The following is a 21558-nucleotide window of genomic DNA, read 5'->3' as shown; positions in this document are numbered from 1 at the left end:
TCTCATCCAAGAAAGTGAGCAGAAAGATTAGGGAAGCTTTTATGTGTTCATATAAAAAGCAGTACATTCAGCTAGTACAATTAATTACAGTTCCCTCAAACTTGATGAACCCACACTAACTTACCTAATGAAGATCTAGCACTGACAGCCTAAAGCATATTTACCCTGGGGTTTTAGGGCAGTATTGTCTTAAGAGCAAATGTTTTAATGGAGGGGAGGGATTACCAACACTATTAACAGCATTCACCTACATATTCTGGCTCTGAGTCAATTTTACAAACTTCAGAAATTCTATTGCAGGAATGCCCCAATACTTGAATTTGTAATTATTTTCAAAGAAAACAAATATTTAAAAATACAGTTCATATGTCAGGCATTTTCCCTTTAGCTACCAATCAGTTTCTATGAAACAACTGACATGACATTTTTTCAAAGTTACTGCTATTGCATTTGCCTTGAATGTGTGCTGTTTGACTCTTACCTTCACATTCTCTGGATGAAGCCCTCCAGGGTGTTTGTCCATGTACTGACATAAATCAGTGTGCTAAAAGAAAGTCAGATGGAGAAAACTATATTAATATCCATATGACTGCAGCAATAAATACTCCTCTACTTTGGAGTGGATATAGCAAATAGAAAATAAGATTTTTTTTTTTTTTCACCACACATGTGCAAGCACACATTTGTACCTTTACACTCATTTTATTTAACAGCCTTGATAACTGATATGAATATTCAACAAATGCAAATTAATATTTTTTTCTAACACCCTGCATTTGGTAAATTAATTACCTGAATTTTAATGTCACTCTAAAACTCGTAAGGACAGTATCACCATCAACACCACAATGATAATATCTAGGCAGAAGAAGAAGGACCTAAAGGGAGAACCTCACATTCAACTCCCATTGTTCACATTATAACATTGCCCTTTAAATACAATTTTATAGTGATTCTAGATTAAGATGGATTGAATTTTTAGAAAATAAAGTTGAAAGGCATTATATATCTGAGTACTGAATGGTACTTTCCAGCTCAAAAACAAGAACATATTATGAACACGTGCAGCCATTAAATACAGATACTTTAGAAAATAACTTCATGGAAAATTGAAACCCAAGTTTTCACTTCATATTTACCCATATTTCCTGCAAACATAGCATGAAATCTCTTCAGAAAAAAAAAATAAAAAAGAAGGCTTGCAATGCATAGATATATGTTATTTTTAATGAATAAATATTTATAGTTTTTTCTATGGAAACACTTTTCTCTGAATTCTTGTCTTACATTCTATACTTCAGGAGCATGGTTTCAGTCAAGTGGCAAGCTGACTCTCTAATGTGATTGCACAACTCAGCTGCTGGAATTATGTTCAGAATGAAAAAAGCCAAAATATGCACTTGATTAACCAACAAATACTCAGAGACAGACTCTGCCTTCCACATCTGGTTTCTGAACACATCTGGTAAAAATCATCCGACATTCCTTGAAAAGCTACTTGGCAATACCTGCCTCACATACACATCAGCCCAACTAAACACAGGCAAAGTGAGAGTTTTGGACAAAATCTGCCTTCCACACAGCAGAATGGTGTCTCTGTGCAACACTTCCCAAACCAAAGCTTTCTTTTGCAGAGCTATGCAGATACTTAGGAAAGTTCACACCCAAGACACAAAATTTGTTCTAGCCACAACTATTCTGTGCAATTGCTTCTGAAATCACAAACTAAAAAAAACCCCACACTGTGCATGTAGAATTAACATTACAAAGACATTAGGATGCACAGAATGATTAGGCTCTGCACTAGCACAACTATTTTCATGAATTCTTATGTGGCTTCAAGAGAGCAAGAGTTCTGACTGCAGGAAATTGCTTGAATCCCAAAATGAACAGTGTGTGTATCACAAGGGCAGAGGCCATGCTCAGACAGGCAAACCATACTAAATACAACAAAACAGAGATTATTCCAAAATGCAGGATAGACAGCGAGTCTTCAATTTATAGTTTAGAAATGCATTTACAAAGAAAATTTGAAGATTAATTAAAATATTCTACCAGTGAACTGTTAGTGTAAAAGAAGTGAATTTTGCATAAAGACTCTTAAGTTTATAGACTTATTTCTCATTTCTGTAAAATCTTTAGCCTTAAGGTACAAATTCCTCTTCCATTCTCCCAGTTAGTTTTCTGGGACTGCATCAATAAACCATGCCACAAATGGACCAGTCATCCTTCCATAAGCATCACCACATTACACATTTTCATCTTTTTTACTAGATGAACACCAAGAAAACATACTTAAACAAAGTCATCTAATAACCTTGTCATTTCTTTTAATAAACTATCAGGTTCTGAGTACTAATCCCAGCAGAAGAATCTGCCTTAATATCAGCTGAAACACCATTACTACCTGAACACGGCACACTCCCTCGTGTGGGCTGGCTCTAGAAATTACCATTTGTTCCCAGTTCAATCTCTCAGCCTTTTGAACAACACATAACCAGGTAGGTGAAAAGTTTATTGCCTCCTTCAGCTTCCATTGATTTCTATGATTTGCAACCAGTGAGCTGACAGAAACCAGATCAGAGGAAGACAAACCCAATGTCATTTCTGAAGGTCCCCTTCCTGAAGCCCCACCTCACCAGCCACACTAACTGTGTATTTTTATTCACCAAAAGCTTTTCATCCTATTCAGTCACAACTCTAGGAATAGCAATAAGCCACATTTTTTATTTCCAATATATTTGTAACAGAAGGTGAGGATAATTCCATTTTCTCATGCTTATATTTTAGTTACTATTTGAATGCATTTTTTGCCATACAGAAACATCAATGACGATCATTTTTGTGTTATCCATCATTAACTCATCCTAAGGATGAAGAAAACTGGGAGCCTGATATAACCTTCTGCCATCAGTTTGCTATCAAAACCTACAAAAACTGATTGAACACATCTATCTAAAAGTCAGTGTAACCAACAATTTCCTCAGAATCCTGGCAACCTTACAGAGTCATTGTGCTGCAGTCTTTTGGCATTTTTTTTTTCCCTACACACCTTTACATACACAGAGGAATCTGTACCAAACCTTCATTCAGATGGGGAAGAGAAATTGATTGCATTTTCTGTTCAAATATTTCAAGAATTTGCTTTTATAAAACTAAGAGTCCTTCTCATAAAAGTAACTAAACATTACAGTAAGAACTGTGGAAGCAACTTACAATGTTAGCGTATGTTGCTCCCCACTTTAAAAAATGAGAAGGTGGCAGCAAAGCAAAGGCAGCATCAGCTGCTCCCCTCTTCCAAGGTAGGGACTGAATGCACATTGAATTAAACATTAGTACAGCCAGGAAAACTGACAGTGCTGCAGAGACAGCTCTTTCTAAACCTGTTTTCCCTTCTGGCAGCCGAAGTGTCTGCTCCAGTGCTTGTGTGCACTACTGACATTGAAGAAGACAACATGAATGCAAGTTTCAGGAAAGCATTAGAAAAGAAAACAAGAGAGCAAACTGGATGAAAGCAGTTTTTTAATGGTATTCCATGAAATTTGTTCTATATATGGAGTCTTTTTCTTAATTCTGTATTTCAAGTTGGAAAACAACATGCTTTCCCAAGTGAAAGAGTGGCTGCAAATACAGCCTGCCATACTCTGACACTGGAGACTTTGCTGGGGTCACCACCCTGATCTAATAAAATATATACCCTAAAGGAAAATTCAGGATACAATTTCATGTTGGCAATAACCTAAAACTATACTGAAACAAGGTACAAAGACAAGGAACAGACCAACCAATGCACCTTTCACAGTCCATTCTGCACTGTCTCAGAGGGTCAGGCCACCTCACAGGGAAACAGCATTCTGGGAATGCAGCACAGAGACTTCCAAGTAATTGCACAATTTCTGGTCCCAAGTGGACCTGGCTAGACCAATTCTGCTTCAAGCTAGCTTTTAACAGCTCTGTCAGCCATACTGTTAACCCCCAACACACACAAATCACCAAAGTAACACCATGCTGACAGAACACTTGATATTTTAACCTAAATTTCAAATCCCATTAGTTCCTGCTCCTTACACTCCACCAGTTTACCCACACCTATATATACAAATATTCAATTTGCACTCCTCTGCTCAAAGCAACTACACAAAAACAATAAGCAGAGATAAATCAAGTTTCTATAGAGAAGAACTCAAAAGGAGGAAAGTTCAGAATTAATGGGGTTTATCCAACCTTTTACTGGTTTCCCCATTAAATGTATATTATGATAACTCCTAAAAGGTCTAATGTAATCACATATTTTTTTTCCTTCCCAGGATTAGACATACTCACTGAATAGAATAGGAGATACTTGATTTAAAAATAGCTGTGCTGTTTTATGGTTAGGGGGTTTTCTTCTATTCTCAAACAGCATGCAGTCTGGCTTTTTTACTCCTTGGAAGACAGAAATAATCTCACAAGTTTTCCTACCCTGCTTACTGCTATGCTATTGACATGCTTTACAAACATAGAAAAATTTCATAGCAATAGAGGAAACATAAGGCATTACTCCTTTTATCAGATAGGGACCTGAAGTAAAGACAAACAAAAAATCCTAAGAATCACTAATCTGGGCGATTCTGTTCAAAGAACTTTGGTTTTGACTTGTCAGAGTATTTGGCACTATTTTGTCTTCTGTGTTTTGACTGACTGTGGTGGTAATGAAAGATACTCTGGTATTTAGGTGCATCCTTCACCCCCACACACACCCTCTTCCTTTTTGTTGCCTCTAATGGGCAATTTGGTTTCTCTGAGCTAAGAACACCTGGTGGACATTGCAAAAGGAACTGTCTGGATGCTCTCAATCCAGAGCTGGGAAAGCTGATGTTGACCTTGGTGCACACTGGCCTGAAAAAGACTATAAGATGCATTGGTAATATTTAGATATATATTAACAATAAATCTAAACATAATCATCCACCTAATCATTGTGTCCTTCTCATGCCTGGCTGAGAGCCTTGTCTCAACTACTCTGGCTTCAGTTGCAGCTGCAAATGTGTAATGGTTTTGCAAAGGAGACTGAGAATCTCATGCTGAATAGCAGAAATCTGTAATGACAGCAATTTCAGCTGGTGAAGACAATTCCCAATACAGCAGGGGTGGAACCCAGCTCTCAACAGCACTATTACCTAACTTGTCTTGAAATGATACTTTGAACGAGGCAGGAACCTCAGAAGACATCCTGGTTCCCATATTCACAGAAAATGAGAGAAATTCGACAAAAACCACTTGCCTTCAGCACACAATCCTCTGCAGAGCTGCACAACAGGCACTTCCATGGGGGCAAAAAAAGGGGATTGTCCAGGCCATCTTTATTTTGGTGTCCTCCAATTACAAGAGCTTCACTAACAAAAAAATGTTTTCTGCAAAACCTGTTTCGCTTTAAGTGAACGACTTGATGTCTCCTCCTGCTACTGGCTTTCCCCAGAAACAATTTAACTTCATCCGAAATGAATAGCTACAATATCTGAAGTGAGAAACTAAAGTCTTTGAGAAAATAGGAGGAATGTTCAAACACATAACTCTTAAGTACAATTTATGATTTTTCTGAAGCTTATCACTTGACCAAATTTGGGACCATTTTCAAAATAATAGTCCAACACTACCCACAGCACAAAGGCTACCCATCCCCTAAATTCCAAATCCATATTGTACAGCTTGAATATTTAAAATAAGGGTTCTCCAGATAGAGGTTCAAGATATCTTGGCCATTTTGGCTGAAAGCAAGAGTAAATATAGGTAATCTGAGACATACAGAAACACATCAGCCAATGCCCATTTTTGACCCAAAAAATCCAATTATTTTCCTCCCTGTGATAGAGACAAGTATCACAACTCCTATAGGTACCTGAAAATGAGAGAGAGATTGTTACCTTTCCAACATGACTGCTCATAGTCTATACAAAAATCAAAGTCGTACAAGGATTAAAATTTTAAAAAAAATGAAAATGCATGCTTGCTCACATTCTGTCTATATTTTTCACTAATTTTCCCCTCATGCCCTCAACTACTACAACAACTCTACAAAAAGTATGATTTACTTATGAAATGTGGTCTTCTGCACTCACATGAAGAAATTAATTGGTGAATTGGGGTTTTGATTTAAACTTGGGGCAGTGTGAAGGTCATTTTTATTCAGCAATACTCTGGTTTATAAGTAGACACATGTGTTTATGTTTGTGAGCATACTGTGCATATGCATCTGCTGAAGGGAAAAGAATTCTGGCTGCTATTTATACAGCTGAAGCAAGGTTTATATACATTACATCCTAGGTCTGGAAAAGAAAGAATGTGCAAACAAAGTGGGGGGAAAAATAAATGTTCCCTTCTCCTCTCAAAGGAATTCTAATTATAAATAGATGAATAAACCACAAGCTAGAAATGTCCTCAGATATGCTTCATGCTCCACTTTAACATCACCTGTTTTGCTGTTATCTTGCTCAGAAATCAGACTCTGCTACCAAACACAAACGTGTTCAGACAAAGGGAGGGACGTTTCCTTTCAAAGGCATGGCTACTGACATGAAATGATCTCTACTTTGCCCACCCTTCTCCATAATAATAACCTGACTGTCATTCTCGTCTAATGAAATTAGTCACTTCTACTTCCCATGCAATACATTCTCTTTCCCTCCTCTTCCTCAGTCATGACAAATCTCCACGTGACTGTGGCGTCCCACAATTCTGCCTAATTGGTTTCAGCTGTCATCTTAGAAGCTGAAACGCACGGGGAGCCCGGGGCTTGTGAATGGAACAGGAAGCACTTCCAACTTCATTCCCATCATGTAAAACCAGCAATGTGTAAGAACCCTCCCATTAAAACAAAACTGGGAGTATCTGGCTGCCGGCGATGCCATCACGCAGCAGACAGATTGTGCTGCTACACTGAGGCTGCTGAGAGCCATTCCTCCCTCTTCAAAGGAGAGCACACATTATTTATGCCCTAGCAGCTTCCCTGACTAAAATACTTCCCCTTTTGTCACCAACAAATTCTTAAACCGATAATATAATTTACAAATAAAAGGATGGGCACCGGGAATATTTAGAGTGACAGGAGAACAAAAAAAGCTAATTCCTTTTAAATGGCATATATCCTCCAACCTAAGCACTCTGCAGATTACTGTACCACAGTTTAAAGTTATTTCATGTTACTGGTATCTTCAAAAGTGTCATAGACTCTAATTTTCATGTATTTCTGTGGCTTTCTGTAATTCAATCATTTCCCTCTATGAGATGACACATGCTAACAAAAAATTCCCTACAAAGTGTCTCTGGGTGAGACCCAAGCAACTTCCAGCAAAACAGCAGCAGGCAACAGCACCAGCTGGGCTGAGCAGGAGAGGAAAGATCTATAGTAGGGATTCAAGGAAGAAAAAACTGCCCCACAAGACACTCATAATGAAAACAATTCTGCTAACAGATCTTTTTAGTGCCTTGGATTTCTCTCACAGTCAACAAAGATAAGTATACTTCAGAACACAAGAACAATACCATATAGAGAAGGAGACTAGGTGGTGAGAGAGTAGATAATACAGATAGAAACATATCTGAAAATCCCAGAGGGAAAAAGGGAGGCACAGTTGTCTGATTTTTGGATGCTACTAGAAAAGATAAATTTATTTATGGGCACAAAGCCTCTGTTCATTTCACAGAGAATAACCTGGTTACTTACAGACAAGTGAAACATACACTAGTAAGGAGAAAATTGCTGAATGAACTAAGATATCTTCAACAAAATACAATTTTCTAAAGATGCTAGTTTATCCTCCTCCTATTCTCTGTCCACCTTAATAATTCTATCAGCTTTGTATTCTTAGTAATTCAGGTTAAGGAGACAAAACCTACTTAATTTAGTGAGATTATCTGAACAAAAGAATAACATTACAAAAATAAGTAGCAATTCCTATTTAGTGTAATCAAAACCTAGCATCAAATTCATCAGCTTGTGCAAACTGTGATGGACTAAGAGATGACAAAATCAACAGAGCTGGGACAATTTTTGCAAGCTGTAACACATGTGCTCACAAGGATGGGCACGTGCACTTTTTCGTCTAATTTTTTATGTCACTGAGCTTCCACATCACCGACCACGGTATGCACATATAACAAACAAACAAACATAAATAAATAAAAATAATAAAATTTTGAGGAATCAAGCAAGTTTCTTGTTAGAGCATGGAAGATAGTCACAGGCTCATGGGCTATGAGGTCCTTGCTCCAGGACCACGAGAGCAGAGCCCACACATGGCAGGGGGGCTGACAACCCACACACAGCCACACGAGTCAAGTGTCCACATTAATACTGGCATGGTGCTGAGCAGGGATAGCTCAATTGCTTACACAAGCCCAGCTGGCACAAGAGCCCTTCATATGGTGGGCTGTGCTGGGCAACAAAACAAACACCATCTTCAGGGCAGGAAAGGAACAGTGCAAAGCCTTCCTTTTAAAACTGCCACATTCTACATAGACCTCTCTCCTGAGTGATTTCTTCCTGTCATGTATCCTAATCCTAACTGTCCATGCATAATTGCAAGATTAATAAAAATTTTATGGGGGAAAAACTCAGTTCAGACTGCCAGGCACACAAAACATAAAGGATGTTTCCATGGATTAGATCCTCTTTATTCATAGTAGTAAAACTGGAACAATTAATAGGGCTTTTTAATTTTCAAGAGCTGGCTATGTTTATTACTCAAGCTTGGTTCTTCCTTCCTCCTATTTGCCATTTCTTAATTATCTTTTACATCATAAAACTATAAACATAAAAATATCTACAATTATTGATTTATTCATTCTGACTTCAGGATTTTTACTACTTTTACTTTGCCAGAACTGCTCACCCCAAATTTCTGTTTTTAAAGACTGCATAGATGTACTTTTATCAATATGATTAAATTAGTACAAAGTTACATACTTTGTTCAGGAAGGAAAAATCTATTTTTAAGATTTAGAATTATGGTAATCATCACTCTACAAACAGTAAGTTCTGGACTAATGATTTGTTTGTTTTTTCAATCTGCACTGAATAAATCAGAGCTTCATATTTTAAGAGGAATTAAGAGTTACAACCCATATTATTAAAGACAGCCTGAGAAAAATATTTAATTGGACTGGACAGTCTCTAGTGCAAGTTGAGATACTGTCAAGTTTCACCTCAGAGGGAACTAGCCAATGCCAATTTATGATGGAAATTAAAAGACAAGGAATATGTGGGATGCCACCAGAACTACTGATGATAGACCTGTGCATAAATCTGTAATAGAAATAACTAATTACTATAAACACTCAATCAAAAAGCCAACACACACTAACAAAAAAAAAAAGCACACAACTAGAACTTTCTTTTTTTTAAACTTTGTTTAAAATAGTAAAATAAACTAATATATTTTTTCTTCAGTTCCTGACACAAGAAAGCAACAGCATATTAACTTCGTTGAAAGACTAAAAGTGTTCATATTTCACTGATGAAAATCATGATGCAGAAAGATACATACAGAAAGGACCTCAAAAAGAAAAAATAATAATAATTTTACCTATATCTACTATTAGTGACAGAATTCTGATGATTATTTGCCCAAATTGTTTTTTAAAAACTGACAGTATTAGACAAACCATCACCCCATGGTAGCTTCTTAAGTGCTGCATTATTGTTAGCATGAAAGGGGCATTCCTTGAGTTTAATCTTTCTCTTCCTTACTGTAATTTCAGATTTCCTTTTTTATCCTCTTTACCATTCACACAGAAATAGGTCACTGACTTTCTCTATGATATATTTAAAGGTTGTAAATGTCTCATCCTTTTTTTATCCCCAACTCTTAAGAGCCCTACTTACTTTGACTTTTCCTTCGAAGGCTTTATTCTCAATGTTTACTCACCCTTGTCTTTTTCCCCCTCAGGTCTCCAGCTGATTCATGTCTTTGTGTGTACAGATTTACCCTTTAGGATGGTGGCCTTACCTGTATTAAGCAGAGTGTCCTCACTGGCATGTCTACTATGCACATGCATCTTACTACATGTATGTGTTTTTGATGGACTGAAATACTTGAATTTTTATCTGCAATTTAGTGAAAAACTCATTGTGATCTGTCAGAAAGTAGAGTATCTCATGGGATTTCCAATATTCTATCCATCAGCTCAACTCTGGATGGTTCTTATGTTTGATTCTGTTGCATGCATTGATTTGGTTTTTTTTTAATACTTACATTGAATTCAAGAGTTAATACTTAATAAAAATAAGAATAAATAATAGATGCTAATTATTAAATGGTGCACAGCACACCACAAATCTAATCAATATTTATCATTAGTAAATTGTACAAAAATTGGTCATTCAGATGCACACAGCCTTCCAGCCTGTTGGATTGTAAATCTTGATTAATTTTATTAATACATGCATTCATCAGCATGTACCCTCCATATGAAGCTCACACATCTGGAAATCCTGCAAAGACAGGATCACATAATGACAGAATATGCTGAGTTGGAAGGAAACCACAAAGACCATCAAGTCCAACTCCTGGCCCTGCACAGCACCATCCCCAAGGGTTACACCATGTGCTCAAGAATATTGCAACATCTGCCCTCGCTAGACATGTAAGCTTGTTAGCTAGCAGGAGTATACTTATTTAAATTTAAATATAATTTTTCTTTCCTTCTTTCCTATCAATTCCCATGTCTGGCAGAATCTTTACCTCTCAGCAAAGCTCTAAACAATTTCCATCTGAAATCCCACCACAATCCCTTCCTCCTGAAGCCTAGTTTGTTTGCATTTCCAGCCTATACTTGGACATCAGCAGCACCTGCTCATTAAAACTTGAAAAACAAGGCTTTCCCAAGAGCAGTATTCCCTTACTGCCTCTTTTCAACAGCACAGGATTTCATTTCTCTCTTTGCTCTCAGCCTTGTTCTGTTATCTCTTTGACTGCAATTTAAGCAATGCAACTTCAGGCAAGCCTGGGGCATGAGGCATGGTTAAACTAGAGGAGAAAAGCTCCTTCTCTGGTCCAGGTAAACAGAAACTACTAAATTCAACTGCTGCCATGCTGGGAGCCCTGAGTGACTGCTCCTGGCCAGGGAGGACCTTCACAGTGAGCAAGGGTGCAGAGAGGCACCTGGCTTTTGAGGAGCTTCACCAGCATTCAGTTCTTGCTCACCATAGCTGGACAGGCACCTTGATAACAAACAGGAAGAAAATCACCCATCATTTCACTTTCACTCCACAATAATGTAAGTCAGGCTCCAAATAAGCTTCACTTTAAGGCAAAGCTTAGAAGATGCCTCTTTCCTTCTTGTGCCCAGTTTCTCCCTAGGTATTACACATCTCTGAAGGATGCTAGTGATAAAAGCTCAAAAGCAGCTCTGGGACACTGCTGATTTTCCCTGCTCTCTCACTCACTAAAAAATGTGGCTTTTTTGGTTTGCTTTCAAAAACAGTCAAAGCCATCATACCTTCAATTTCCACCTTTGCTCCATAACAAAATAAAACCAGAAAAACAATACAATTGTTCAATGCAAATTATCAAAAGTTATAAGAGATCAAAATTTTTCAATGGAAACATTTTTTATCCTTGCAGGAGATTAATTTTGCCCATTTTCTTACACAACACTTTGTAAGCATTGCGTAAGACAAATTTGTCCCCAGGCAAATTCAAAATTTCAGCTGTATAATTTTTAATTCTGATAAAAAGTACATAAGCTTCAAAATGAGAAACTCACATCCATTTTTTTTCTTACAGGAAATGGGAGGGATATGTAACTAATGAACTTTATTAAGTAAACTCATTGTATAACAACCTATTTTAGCTGCTGCAATGAAGCAATGAAAATTAAATGTTCTTTAATGGAAAGTAATTTTTAGAAGCAAAAACATACACAAATATTAAAAAAGGCAAGGAAATTGAAAATGCTTGGGTTTAAATTACATTATTAGATTACTCTGGAGCTTTTTCACTGTTGAGGCAGACATAATATTGCTCATTACTCATCCTTCCAATTATAAGTATCTGTTCTTGTTGCAAGCCTAGTTCATAAATATTGAAAGCATGATGTAAAGCATTGCTATACAAGCTCACTTGTACATGCCAGGAATAGGATGAGATGCTGGTTCATTTATTGATAATAATATACTTACATAATTATGCATAATACTAAAAACCTCATTATCATTCTACAAGCCTGTAGCAAATACATTTTGCTTAGGATTGCCTTTCAGCAATTAAATGTTTCTAAATTCAGTCATCTTCCTTCTAAATAAACAAGTGAAGCAGCAAATGGTAGCAGCTAATGATCATTTTAGAGCAAAAAGATGTGAACCCATCTTTAGAGATCTCTCAATATGACTGAGATCTCACTTATAAAATTCACCACCTCCTTGGGCAAAGCTGCCCATATCAGTGGCACTGGCACTAAAGCCACCATCCCCAAAAGATCCTAAACTAACACCTAAACAGAGCCTGGTGAGGAAGGGAACAAAACCTATGTGAACAGTCACATGCCTCCACTGAAATGTAAAGCTGAACTGACCTTTTACTTTGGGAAACTACTGCAGTCTCAGACACCAGATGCAAAGTGTGCCAAAACTTCATTTTCAGGCCTTGCTTAGCACATCCCATAACTATATAGAAATAACTTATTTTACTATTTATACATGAAAGACTATCAGCCATTCAGGTTCTGTAGAGGAAATTCCAAGCAGCTCACTCTCAAAATTCCCCATGTAACAATGCCTCTCAGTCATCCAGTGATAAAACTGAGCTCTAAGCATGCTTTGCAATATGCTGATGTAAGAGTTAACGTGTGCCTTAGTAACAAGGTACTGTATTCTAAACTATTTTCAACTAAGTTCTTTCATTCAAAAGGAATAAGCTTCCTTTCTCTTCTTCCAAATGAATGTACAGCTCCACATTCACCACCTGAATAAATTTCTCCTGATTTTCAACTGTCAGACAGAAATTTCAAAGGTTGATTTTTTTTGGCTTTGCAGACCTCCAAGGTTAAAGTTAAAAAACTCTGTCATGTTTTCATCTGACAGAACATATATTTTTTTAAAAAGCCAATTTGAGGAACCCAGATAATTTAATGACTGCCATGTTCCCTTTCAGAGGCTATTCTGCTTTCAGCATTTAACTTATTACCATAATGCATTATGCAATGAGAGGTGCTATTGAAATTAAATTTCATTCTACTCTTTCAGGGTAAATGCTGAAACCAAACACCTCTGATAATCTCAGACATTTCACCAGTATTATTTTCCCAATGGAATCATCACCAACCTAGCAACCCAAAGTTCCAATTTGCTGAGAACTCTCGGATCACTAACTGTTCATTCTTAATTTACTCAAGATAACTTGCTCAGACATTTTCATTATGCTTGAAAAGGTCAATAGTGATCAATGGCAACAGTGTATCAGTTCCATGATATCTCTTTATGAAATAAATCAAATTCAATCCCTTTTAGGTTAGGATTCAATCATTCAAAAATGAACACCACCATGTAATTTTAATCACATTAGTATTTTGACTTCTTTCAGTGTGAATTACTCATGTGATTGAGCTAAACCCTGTACAAGTGTTAAAATAACAACAAACCAGGCATTAAAAATACAGAGTTCAGTAGCACCAATTACACAGCTAGACTCAACCAACCAAAATTTGTACATTTAAGTGGGCAACTATAATTTTTGCCTCTGCATATTCACATTATGCACTGAATGGAGGGTTTATAACCAAAGGAACAAATGGGATCCTTACAAACATGCAATAAAAGCTATACCATGCAGACCCACAAGAATTCAATTCAGGTTATGTGAGCATCCTCAAGCATTATCAGAAAGCATTCACTATTTGATCAGACTATAATTTTATATTACTGAATGATGAAAACAGACTTTTGTTAAGAAATTTTGTCACCTCAAGGCACAGGAGCATGTTATAATGTCATTATCATAAAATCTTTGGGCTGTTAGGAGAGAATAAAGTATCCTTCCCTTCTTCCCCAGCACCACCTTGAGAGACTGCCTACCAGCCTAAACACTAAAGTATTACTTGGATCAGCTACTAGAAACCATTACTAAATGAGATTCTCAAACAGGCTATCAAACACCATGGGAGCCAAAAGGTGCAACCACCAGCAGGGTTGGTCCCTTGCTGAAAAACAGCAAAGTGAGTCCAGAAGAATGTGCCACTGCATGAAGCTTAATCTGTGTCTGTACATGGCTGGGAGCCAGAGTTTTAAACAACCTATCTTAAACAGCCTGTCTAAACAACCTCACTGACACAAAATCCAGAAACTTGCATCAGTGCAATAAGCAAAATGTAGAATCCAGCAATTTGAAATCAGGGTAATAAGCAAACTCTAAGATTTTAGGGAGAAACATATTCTATACATCTAATTTCTCAACCAGTTCTGAAGAATACAGCTAAATAAAACTGATTTAATGCTGATAAAGGGGACTGCAAAATGTATTCATGTAAAGATATGCAAATAAGTGTACACTGATCATTACATAAAATTAAGTATCAAAGCTTTTCCTATCTAAATTCAGTGTGTAAGTCAGGAGCAGGAGAACTACTGACTTTAAGAAAAATAATCAAATTTTTATTACTGTTTCAGTACCTGAGGTAAAAAATATGAACTGTATCAAATGTTGTGCAGGCTGCTGCAGCTGAATACCCACACCCTCACAATGTAGCATATTTAGGTAAATACACAAGTTTAACAGCTACTCTAGACAAGAGTCTGTGATGCTGTGTGCATTTTCATGTAAAAATTAAGGCTTGCCCCTAAGAAACACACAAAACAATTTCTGTCTTGAGCAGAGATGTATTTAGAGTAATGCTAGCAGTCACTGTACTTTATAAACACAGTGTCTTAACAGACTACAATACAATAAATAATATTTTACTGAAAATCTAATGGTCTCTAAACTCATTTGTTTCTTTTAAATTACATGTTCTTGGACCCATCTGTGAAAACTGGGATGTTAATTATGATAGTACATTGCATAATTCCACAGCTAAATGCTAAAGTAGTTCTACATAAATGCCATATGTTTGTCTAAGAAAATCTAAAAAGATTAATTAGGAGGCCAAGGCCAGTACTTTGGAAGGTAATACTCTCAACACAATTAGATCTTTACACTGCCTGCTATGTAAATTGAAGTTTTAATTAACAGGTAAAGCATTAGTCATGGCAAAATTGAAAAAAACCCCTAGATTCTAAATTGCATGTACCAGACATTTTTTTACTGACATCACTTATAAAAAGACACTTTGCACAGTCAATCACAAAAAAAAAAAAAAAAAAAAAAAACACCCCAAAAAAAACCCCATAAAAAACAAAAACAAAACCAAAAGGATTTAAACTTGATGCATACTTTTCACCAAGGAGTTATCTGTTAAGCATTTCAGTCCTGTTCTTCCCTACATTATTCTCGCCTATCTAAAGCCACTTGGTCACACCAATAAAGAAAAAGCTCCAAAAAACAAACTATAACTAGGAAGCAGAGTAAGTTTGAAAAGTCAACTCAACAGCATATGGTCCTTCAAGAGCCCTTGCAGCCACTTCTCCATCTCTGAATCTGGTTTAGCCCAGCTTTCCACTTTTGGCCAACTCTACTACAAAGCAAAATCTCTTATAGACATCACTCTCCTGAATAAAGTAAAAGTTTATTTTGGCCTGATTCAGAGATCACTGATGGCAAAGAGAGCATTACCATAAAATTCAATACACTCTGGACCATACCTAGAACATATAGTCACTTTACTCACCACATATTCAAACACAAGTGTCAAAGTCTCCTTGGTGTGAATGATGTCATGAAGCAGCACAATGTTTGCATGTTTCAATCCTTTCAACAGAGAAGCTGAAAAGCAAAACATAACATGTTATCTTAAAGAGTATCCAGATATTTCATATTGATTTGCTCTCTTTTTTTTGGTAACTTACATGAGCTCCATAACCTGACAACCAAGAGTGTACTTTAGTATCTTCTATGTTCATGAGTTCCACACATCCAGTTTTTGAATATCACACCTTCCCATTCAATTCTATTTTCTCCACCTTCCTGGTCAAACTCAGTCTCACTCCGAGACCAAAACAAGCTGAAGCAAGAGATGCTTTCTTTTCACAGCCCCCTCTAAGTGAATCACTCATGTCTGAGCAACCAGACATCAAGAGCACTCCTACACTCAAAGGTATTTTTTTGTCTCAGACAAAAGTCAAGCATGTTTTCTCAAAACATAATCTTTCCAACACAACAGAGTTGCTGTCTAAATTAAGTGCAGCATCTATCCCCAAAAAAGGGTTTTAAGCAGTAATTCTCCTTTCTCTTAAATATAGCACAAATTTAATGAATCATTTGTATTAGTCCCTAAGAATAAATAAATGGTATTTCCTCACTATATTTTTAAATGATACTAGCTCATGTTTTCAGAAAAGACAAAGGCTTATCTAGTGAACTTTCAGGTAATCTCCTTCACTAATTTTTTTTACAACCTAATACATATTTAATGTTCATTCCATATTACATATTTAATGTTCCACAAGACATGGCATATTTTAGCAATATATGCTGACAAGCCATGTGCTGTTACCAATGTCATTCTGTCGTCGGTGCCTTGTCATCTCTTGCATACATCTGAGCAGGACTATCAGTCACCCTAGCAAGTAAATAATAGATACAAAGACATGCAAATGAGTGGCATATTTCTAAACTGAATAATGTGGAACTTTCTTCTGTCACACTTCTACTTGTGTCAAAGAAAAAAAAAAATTAAAGACCAAATGTGTGTCTCAATCCTTTTGGATGCAGAAAGGAAACTAGAGAGCCTCCACAGCACTGTTACCCCTTGCTGTCCTATTCAGGGTTTTCCATCAGGCTGAGGTAACTCCAGGGGTCATCTGGCTTTGAATTAAGATAAGTACACATCATCTCTCATACTGGTCTTTAGGAGATCAATCTGACAAATTAATCACTCTAGAAAGCAACACAAAACCAACATGGCATCTGACTGTGTCAGTGTTTCTCCACACGCATCCTTAGCATCAAACTCTGGAGTTCATCCTAGGCAGAAGGCAGACAGCAAAGATAAAAACACCATAAAGCTGCTTCAAAGTGAGTATCACCACAGACAGCATGAGGACAGGACTGCAAATCTGCAAGGAAGCTCTATGGCAAAGAACGAGGCAACCCTACAACCTGGCTGAAGAGGTGAGAATAAAAATTTCAAAAGAGCTTGCTTTGGCCAGCACCCACAGCTCATGCTATTTAGAGAGCCAGCACACAGGAGTCTCTCCTGTGCTCTGATTTTGTTGCCACTGAGCTATAAAACAGCCACTGTAATTACAAAGAATGTTAAACATTTGATCAGTGCATGTCTAGAAACTGTTCATATTCCACAAATGAAATAGAGGCAGTTTTCAGAAAGGAAGAGCCATGAGCAATTTTCATGGGATCCTCATCTTACAACCTGGAAAATTTCTTAGAACTAAAGCTCAGAGAGATTTGGATATCTTGGGGGTTATTTTAAAGACAATGATGAGAAATTGCTACTAGAAAAAGGTATGGATACAAACAAAAGATAAAGAACAACTGTTTTGAAAGGTACTTTCTAACAGAAGCAAGAACTTTTAACCTGGGGAAACCCTAAGAAGAGTTCACCTGAAGTAACTGAGGTTTTTACCAGCTCTTTCCTCAACCCTCATTGAATGACCATACATTCACAGACACCGAGAACAAAAAACTTCCTCCTAGCAGAGCCAGTGTTGAACTGTAATAGTATTAGTAATGTAACAGTATTTATGACCTCTGTCAGCTTTTGCTGTTCAGATCATCACCTGAGGCCCTTTAATTCCTCTAGTTGGCCATTACTTTGTTGCTAGAATCTCTATATGGGTCATTAAAGCTTAAACAGCACATGGAAAGCAGCTTACCTCGAGGTCCTTGCAAATACTGTCTTTCCCCTTCAGTCCCCTCCCCCACCCTTATTTATCTTCTCTAATATCCAATTCTCCCCTTTTACAGCCTCTGTAATCAGCATCTGCCATATATTACAGGAACCACAAAATATCACCTGCAGGGTGAATTTTCTGTCTTCTCCATTAGTCCAAATGAAATACAGTAGGTAATATAGCTCAGAGAGCAAAATCATCTTAATTGCACTAATTTTACACTGCAGAAATTAGCAATTACACTATCCAGTCATATTGTGAGGAACCAAACAAACATAACTGGTGAAAGTAAGAGAATTACCCCACATGTTCTTCTATCAGGACTTACCATTAAGACTGCCTGCCTTGTGAAAATACTGTTTTGTTCCTTAAAAAAAAAAAAAGTGTGGGGGGGGAAAGGAAATAAAAAAATATGTCTGAAATAGGAAAGCTGTTCCTTCTTCCATAGAGTACTTTAAAAACATAATGAAATATGAACTATAATATGGAAGTTTTTTCCAGAAAAACAGCTTTTCAGAACAAATTACCTATACATCTCCTCTTTTGGGCAAATTTTTTCTCAAAGGGGATAGAACTTTGGATGAACTCCACTAATTCAAAGACAAAACCCAGAAGTTCATATCCAAAAGAATAAAAAAGAGTCCAGAGAATCTGTCAGTATCAACTTGAGACAAGGCTGACTTTTCCTTTGAAGCTGCCAATGCAGCTGCTACTGGAGCTCAGTGAGAAGTCAGGTGCTGCTGTGCCTGGTGTTACTTCTAGAACAAAATAATTCTGTCAGAGAAGGCCATTCCCATCCAGTGATTATTACCCATGGATTTCACACAGAGTTGTTTTCTTTTAGGATAAAATGACTAAAATGTTGTTGAAAAAGCATTGCAACAACTCACAAAAGTGGGACCAATGTACTTGTACTCATTGTATTCTTAGCATGTATTTTTAATAACAAAATTATACAATGCTGCTTCAAAAGTACTGGTAGTCTTTTTTTCCCCTTGGTATGAAATATAAGATAAACAGATGGCAGCACTTTTAATTACTTTCTCCAAAGAGTTCTGAGGAGGAAGAGCAGCAAGGAATGTTAAAATTCATTTTTAAAACACTTTGGACAAAGTATTATATGGGATTGAATGGCCAGGTGCTTGTTCAGTCACCTGTGTTTGCACAGTCCCACACAGCAAATTCTAACAGCAAAACCTAGGGAAGGTGAATTGCTGACATACTTCAACAATTAACAACATCCCAGATGATAATTTCTGTGCCTTTTTCACAAGCTCATGATCTGAGTCGCTAAATGTATCAACACTCCACACTTTCCATCAAGGGCTAATAACCATATTTGCATACTTAAAGGAAACACATTGCTTTTGCTTGAATAGCCATCACAGCTCAGCTCCCAACAAGGGAATGCTCTCATCTATTAGGAGCTCCTGGCAAGCTGCCATATCTCCTGTGCTGGTCAAGGAGGTTTTTGCTGTTCCCAGATGAGCTGGATTCTAAAGTACACTCACTCCACGAGCAAGGCAGCCAGATGGACTGCAGCCAACTCCTACCCAAAACCTGAGCAGCATCAGTAAATCATAGCTGTGCTCCCTGCGGGGTTTGCAGCATCAGCTCAAGCCTCACACTCCATTAACAATGCCTTGTGACTTTTAGATCAGCCCCAGCTTGGGAGTGTTTTGAAAAAGGCTATTCCCATATCTCATAAAGTAATATTTCACAGCTGTATGATAAATTCAACTGAAGTAACTATTACTATTGACTCCCACGTCACATGGAAGAACTTTTCACTAGCAAATTTTAGATGTGGTAAGTACATTAAGCTCAAACATTAATTATGGTACTTTGATTACCCATTCAGTCTTTCAATTCCCGACTATCATTCTATTCTCACTTTGTGAAAAATCCCAAATCTCCACTGTGGCTTTAGACAGAAGAATAACCCATGATTTTCAAACTGGCTGATATTTCAGTGACCTGGAAGCTTTTCTCAGCAGCAGCAGAGCTCAGCCTCATGCTGCTCATATGCACCATAATGTACAACTTCTGATGATCCTCCCTCATATTCCCACATTTTCAACATTTTTCTAAAAAGTATAACTATAAAAATACCTGCTTTCCTCAGTAGCTGGGGTGTCCTCTGGGATTACTATGCATCAGTTCTACTGCTTATGCTGCTGCTCACACACAGTGCTCACCCTTTCTCACTGCACACCATGGAAGCTTCTCTAATGCTGTTAAAGCAGCTGTGCATCTTTGCTGCCCTGTTGGATTTCTGAGACATATTCTAGTCAGTAACACAAATCTGTGAAAGCAAGTAAGCTGCTGTGCTTCAGAGCCAAACAACTTATCTTTAAAATTCTGCAGCTTGTCACACTCTGCAGACACAGCAGTGCTCTCTGACAGAGTGCCAACTTCCTCACACACACAGCTGGGATCAGTCTCTGAGCTCTCCTGGAAAGGTGTCCTCAGTGAGAAAACATCCACAGGGCTTTTCCTTATAATCATGTTTTCTGAACAAACACACTCAAGTGTGTCTTACTGCCTGTACAAACTACAGTTCTGCTTCTCTCCAAGCAACTTATCTTCAATCTATACAAATTTCATAGCAATTTTTAAAATTTGGCCTGAGAGCACAACGTCCCTTACACTTCTCATCCACTTCCCACACAGCAGGGATTTCTGTGTGCAAAATGTTACTTAGAATTCCACCACAGAGACAGGAATTCAGCACTCTGTTGGTTTTGCAGCAATAAATGTACAGTAATTTCCTCCTCAGAAATGCAGTCCCCAAATCCACACTTTGCAATTTTCCAGTTCACCCATCTGAAATTATTTACTATGAGCAAATAGCTTTGCTTTCCTAGAACCCTAACATAACAAAATTCAATTCAGTGAAAACTGTACATCCTAGGTAAGACCACACTGACCAGAAACTTCCCATTTTCTCACCACAGGATACATTCTGCAGAATGATCATTATTTATAGCACATATGTAAGTCCAAGTAATTGATTTTAGAGCTGCATACCTATAAACACACACAATTGGTCAGCTTCTACTCTGATCTTAGTGGACACAATGCAACAAACTTATATAGGTCACTCTTTGGCTTGGAAACCTTTCTAGGAGCAGGTTTCATAAATTACAAAAGAATTTGTGAGCAGAAAGACGAAAAAGCAGAACAGAAAACTTTAGATGGGTTATTACATAAGCTTAGCTCAATTACCTTCTTTATAGCTAATTCCAGCCTCATAAAAGTTTCTTCTAGATCAAGCAAATGGTCCTTATTCTAGTTTTCACTAAGTCAAAAAAATGACAGTCTGCCATTAAGGAAGCAAACTGTGCTTCACGTGCCTGCAAGAAAGGACTTGGCAGTCCTTCAACTGCAGGTTGTTTTGCTGGGGGGACTACATGGATCAAATTAGCTTCATTTACCTCCTCAGCCTCAATTCAGGCTTACATGAGCTACTTGAACTTTTAACCAATTTTTTTTATTGTTTGTGAAATTTCTTCTTGCTGCTCCTTCTTGAAAATACAATATGCTGTTAGAGAAGAAATACAGGTAAAGGGCGTGTG

The 21558-nt window shown here is 37.3% G+C and overlaps 1 protein-coding gene across 5 annotated transcripts in view; it reads right to left on the bottom strand.

The window, feature by feature from the left end:
- The window catches only part of CDK14 (cyclin dependent kinase 14), a 337412-nt gene that overhangs the window by 193149 nt on the left and 122705 nt on the right, over window positions 1-21558 (bottom strand). For all 5 annotated transcript variants that reach the window (XM_079300341.1, XM_079300340.1, XM_079300342.1 and 2 more), the window contains 2 exons: window positions 15799-15893; window positions 482-544 (listed from right to left, as the gene is read on the bottom strand). In XM_079300341.1, coding sequence (XP_079156467.1) covers window positions 482-544; window positions 15799-15893 — 158 coding nt within the window. The remainder of the gene's footprint in view (window positions 1-481; window positions 545-15798; window positions 15894-21558) is intronic.

Source organism: Erithacus rubecula (genome assembly GCF_903797595.1).
Source record: "Erithacus rubecula genome assembly, chromosome: 3".
Classification (NCBI taxonomy): Eukaryota; Metazoa; Chordata; class Aves; order Passeriformes; family Muscicapidae; genus Erithacus; species Erithacus rubecula.
The sequence above is the reverse complement of the archived record's forward strand: the minus strand, read 5'-3'. Positions and strand labels throughout refer to the sequence as shown.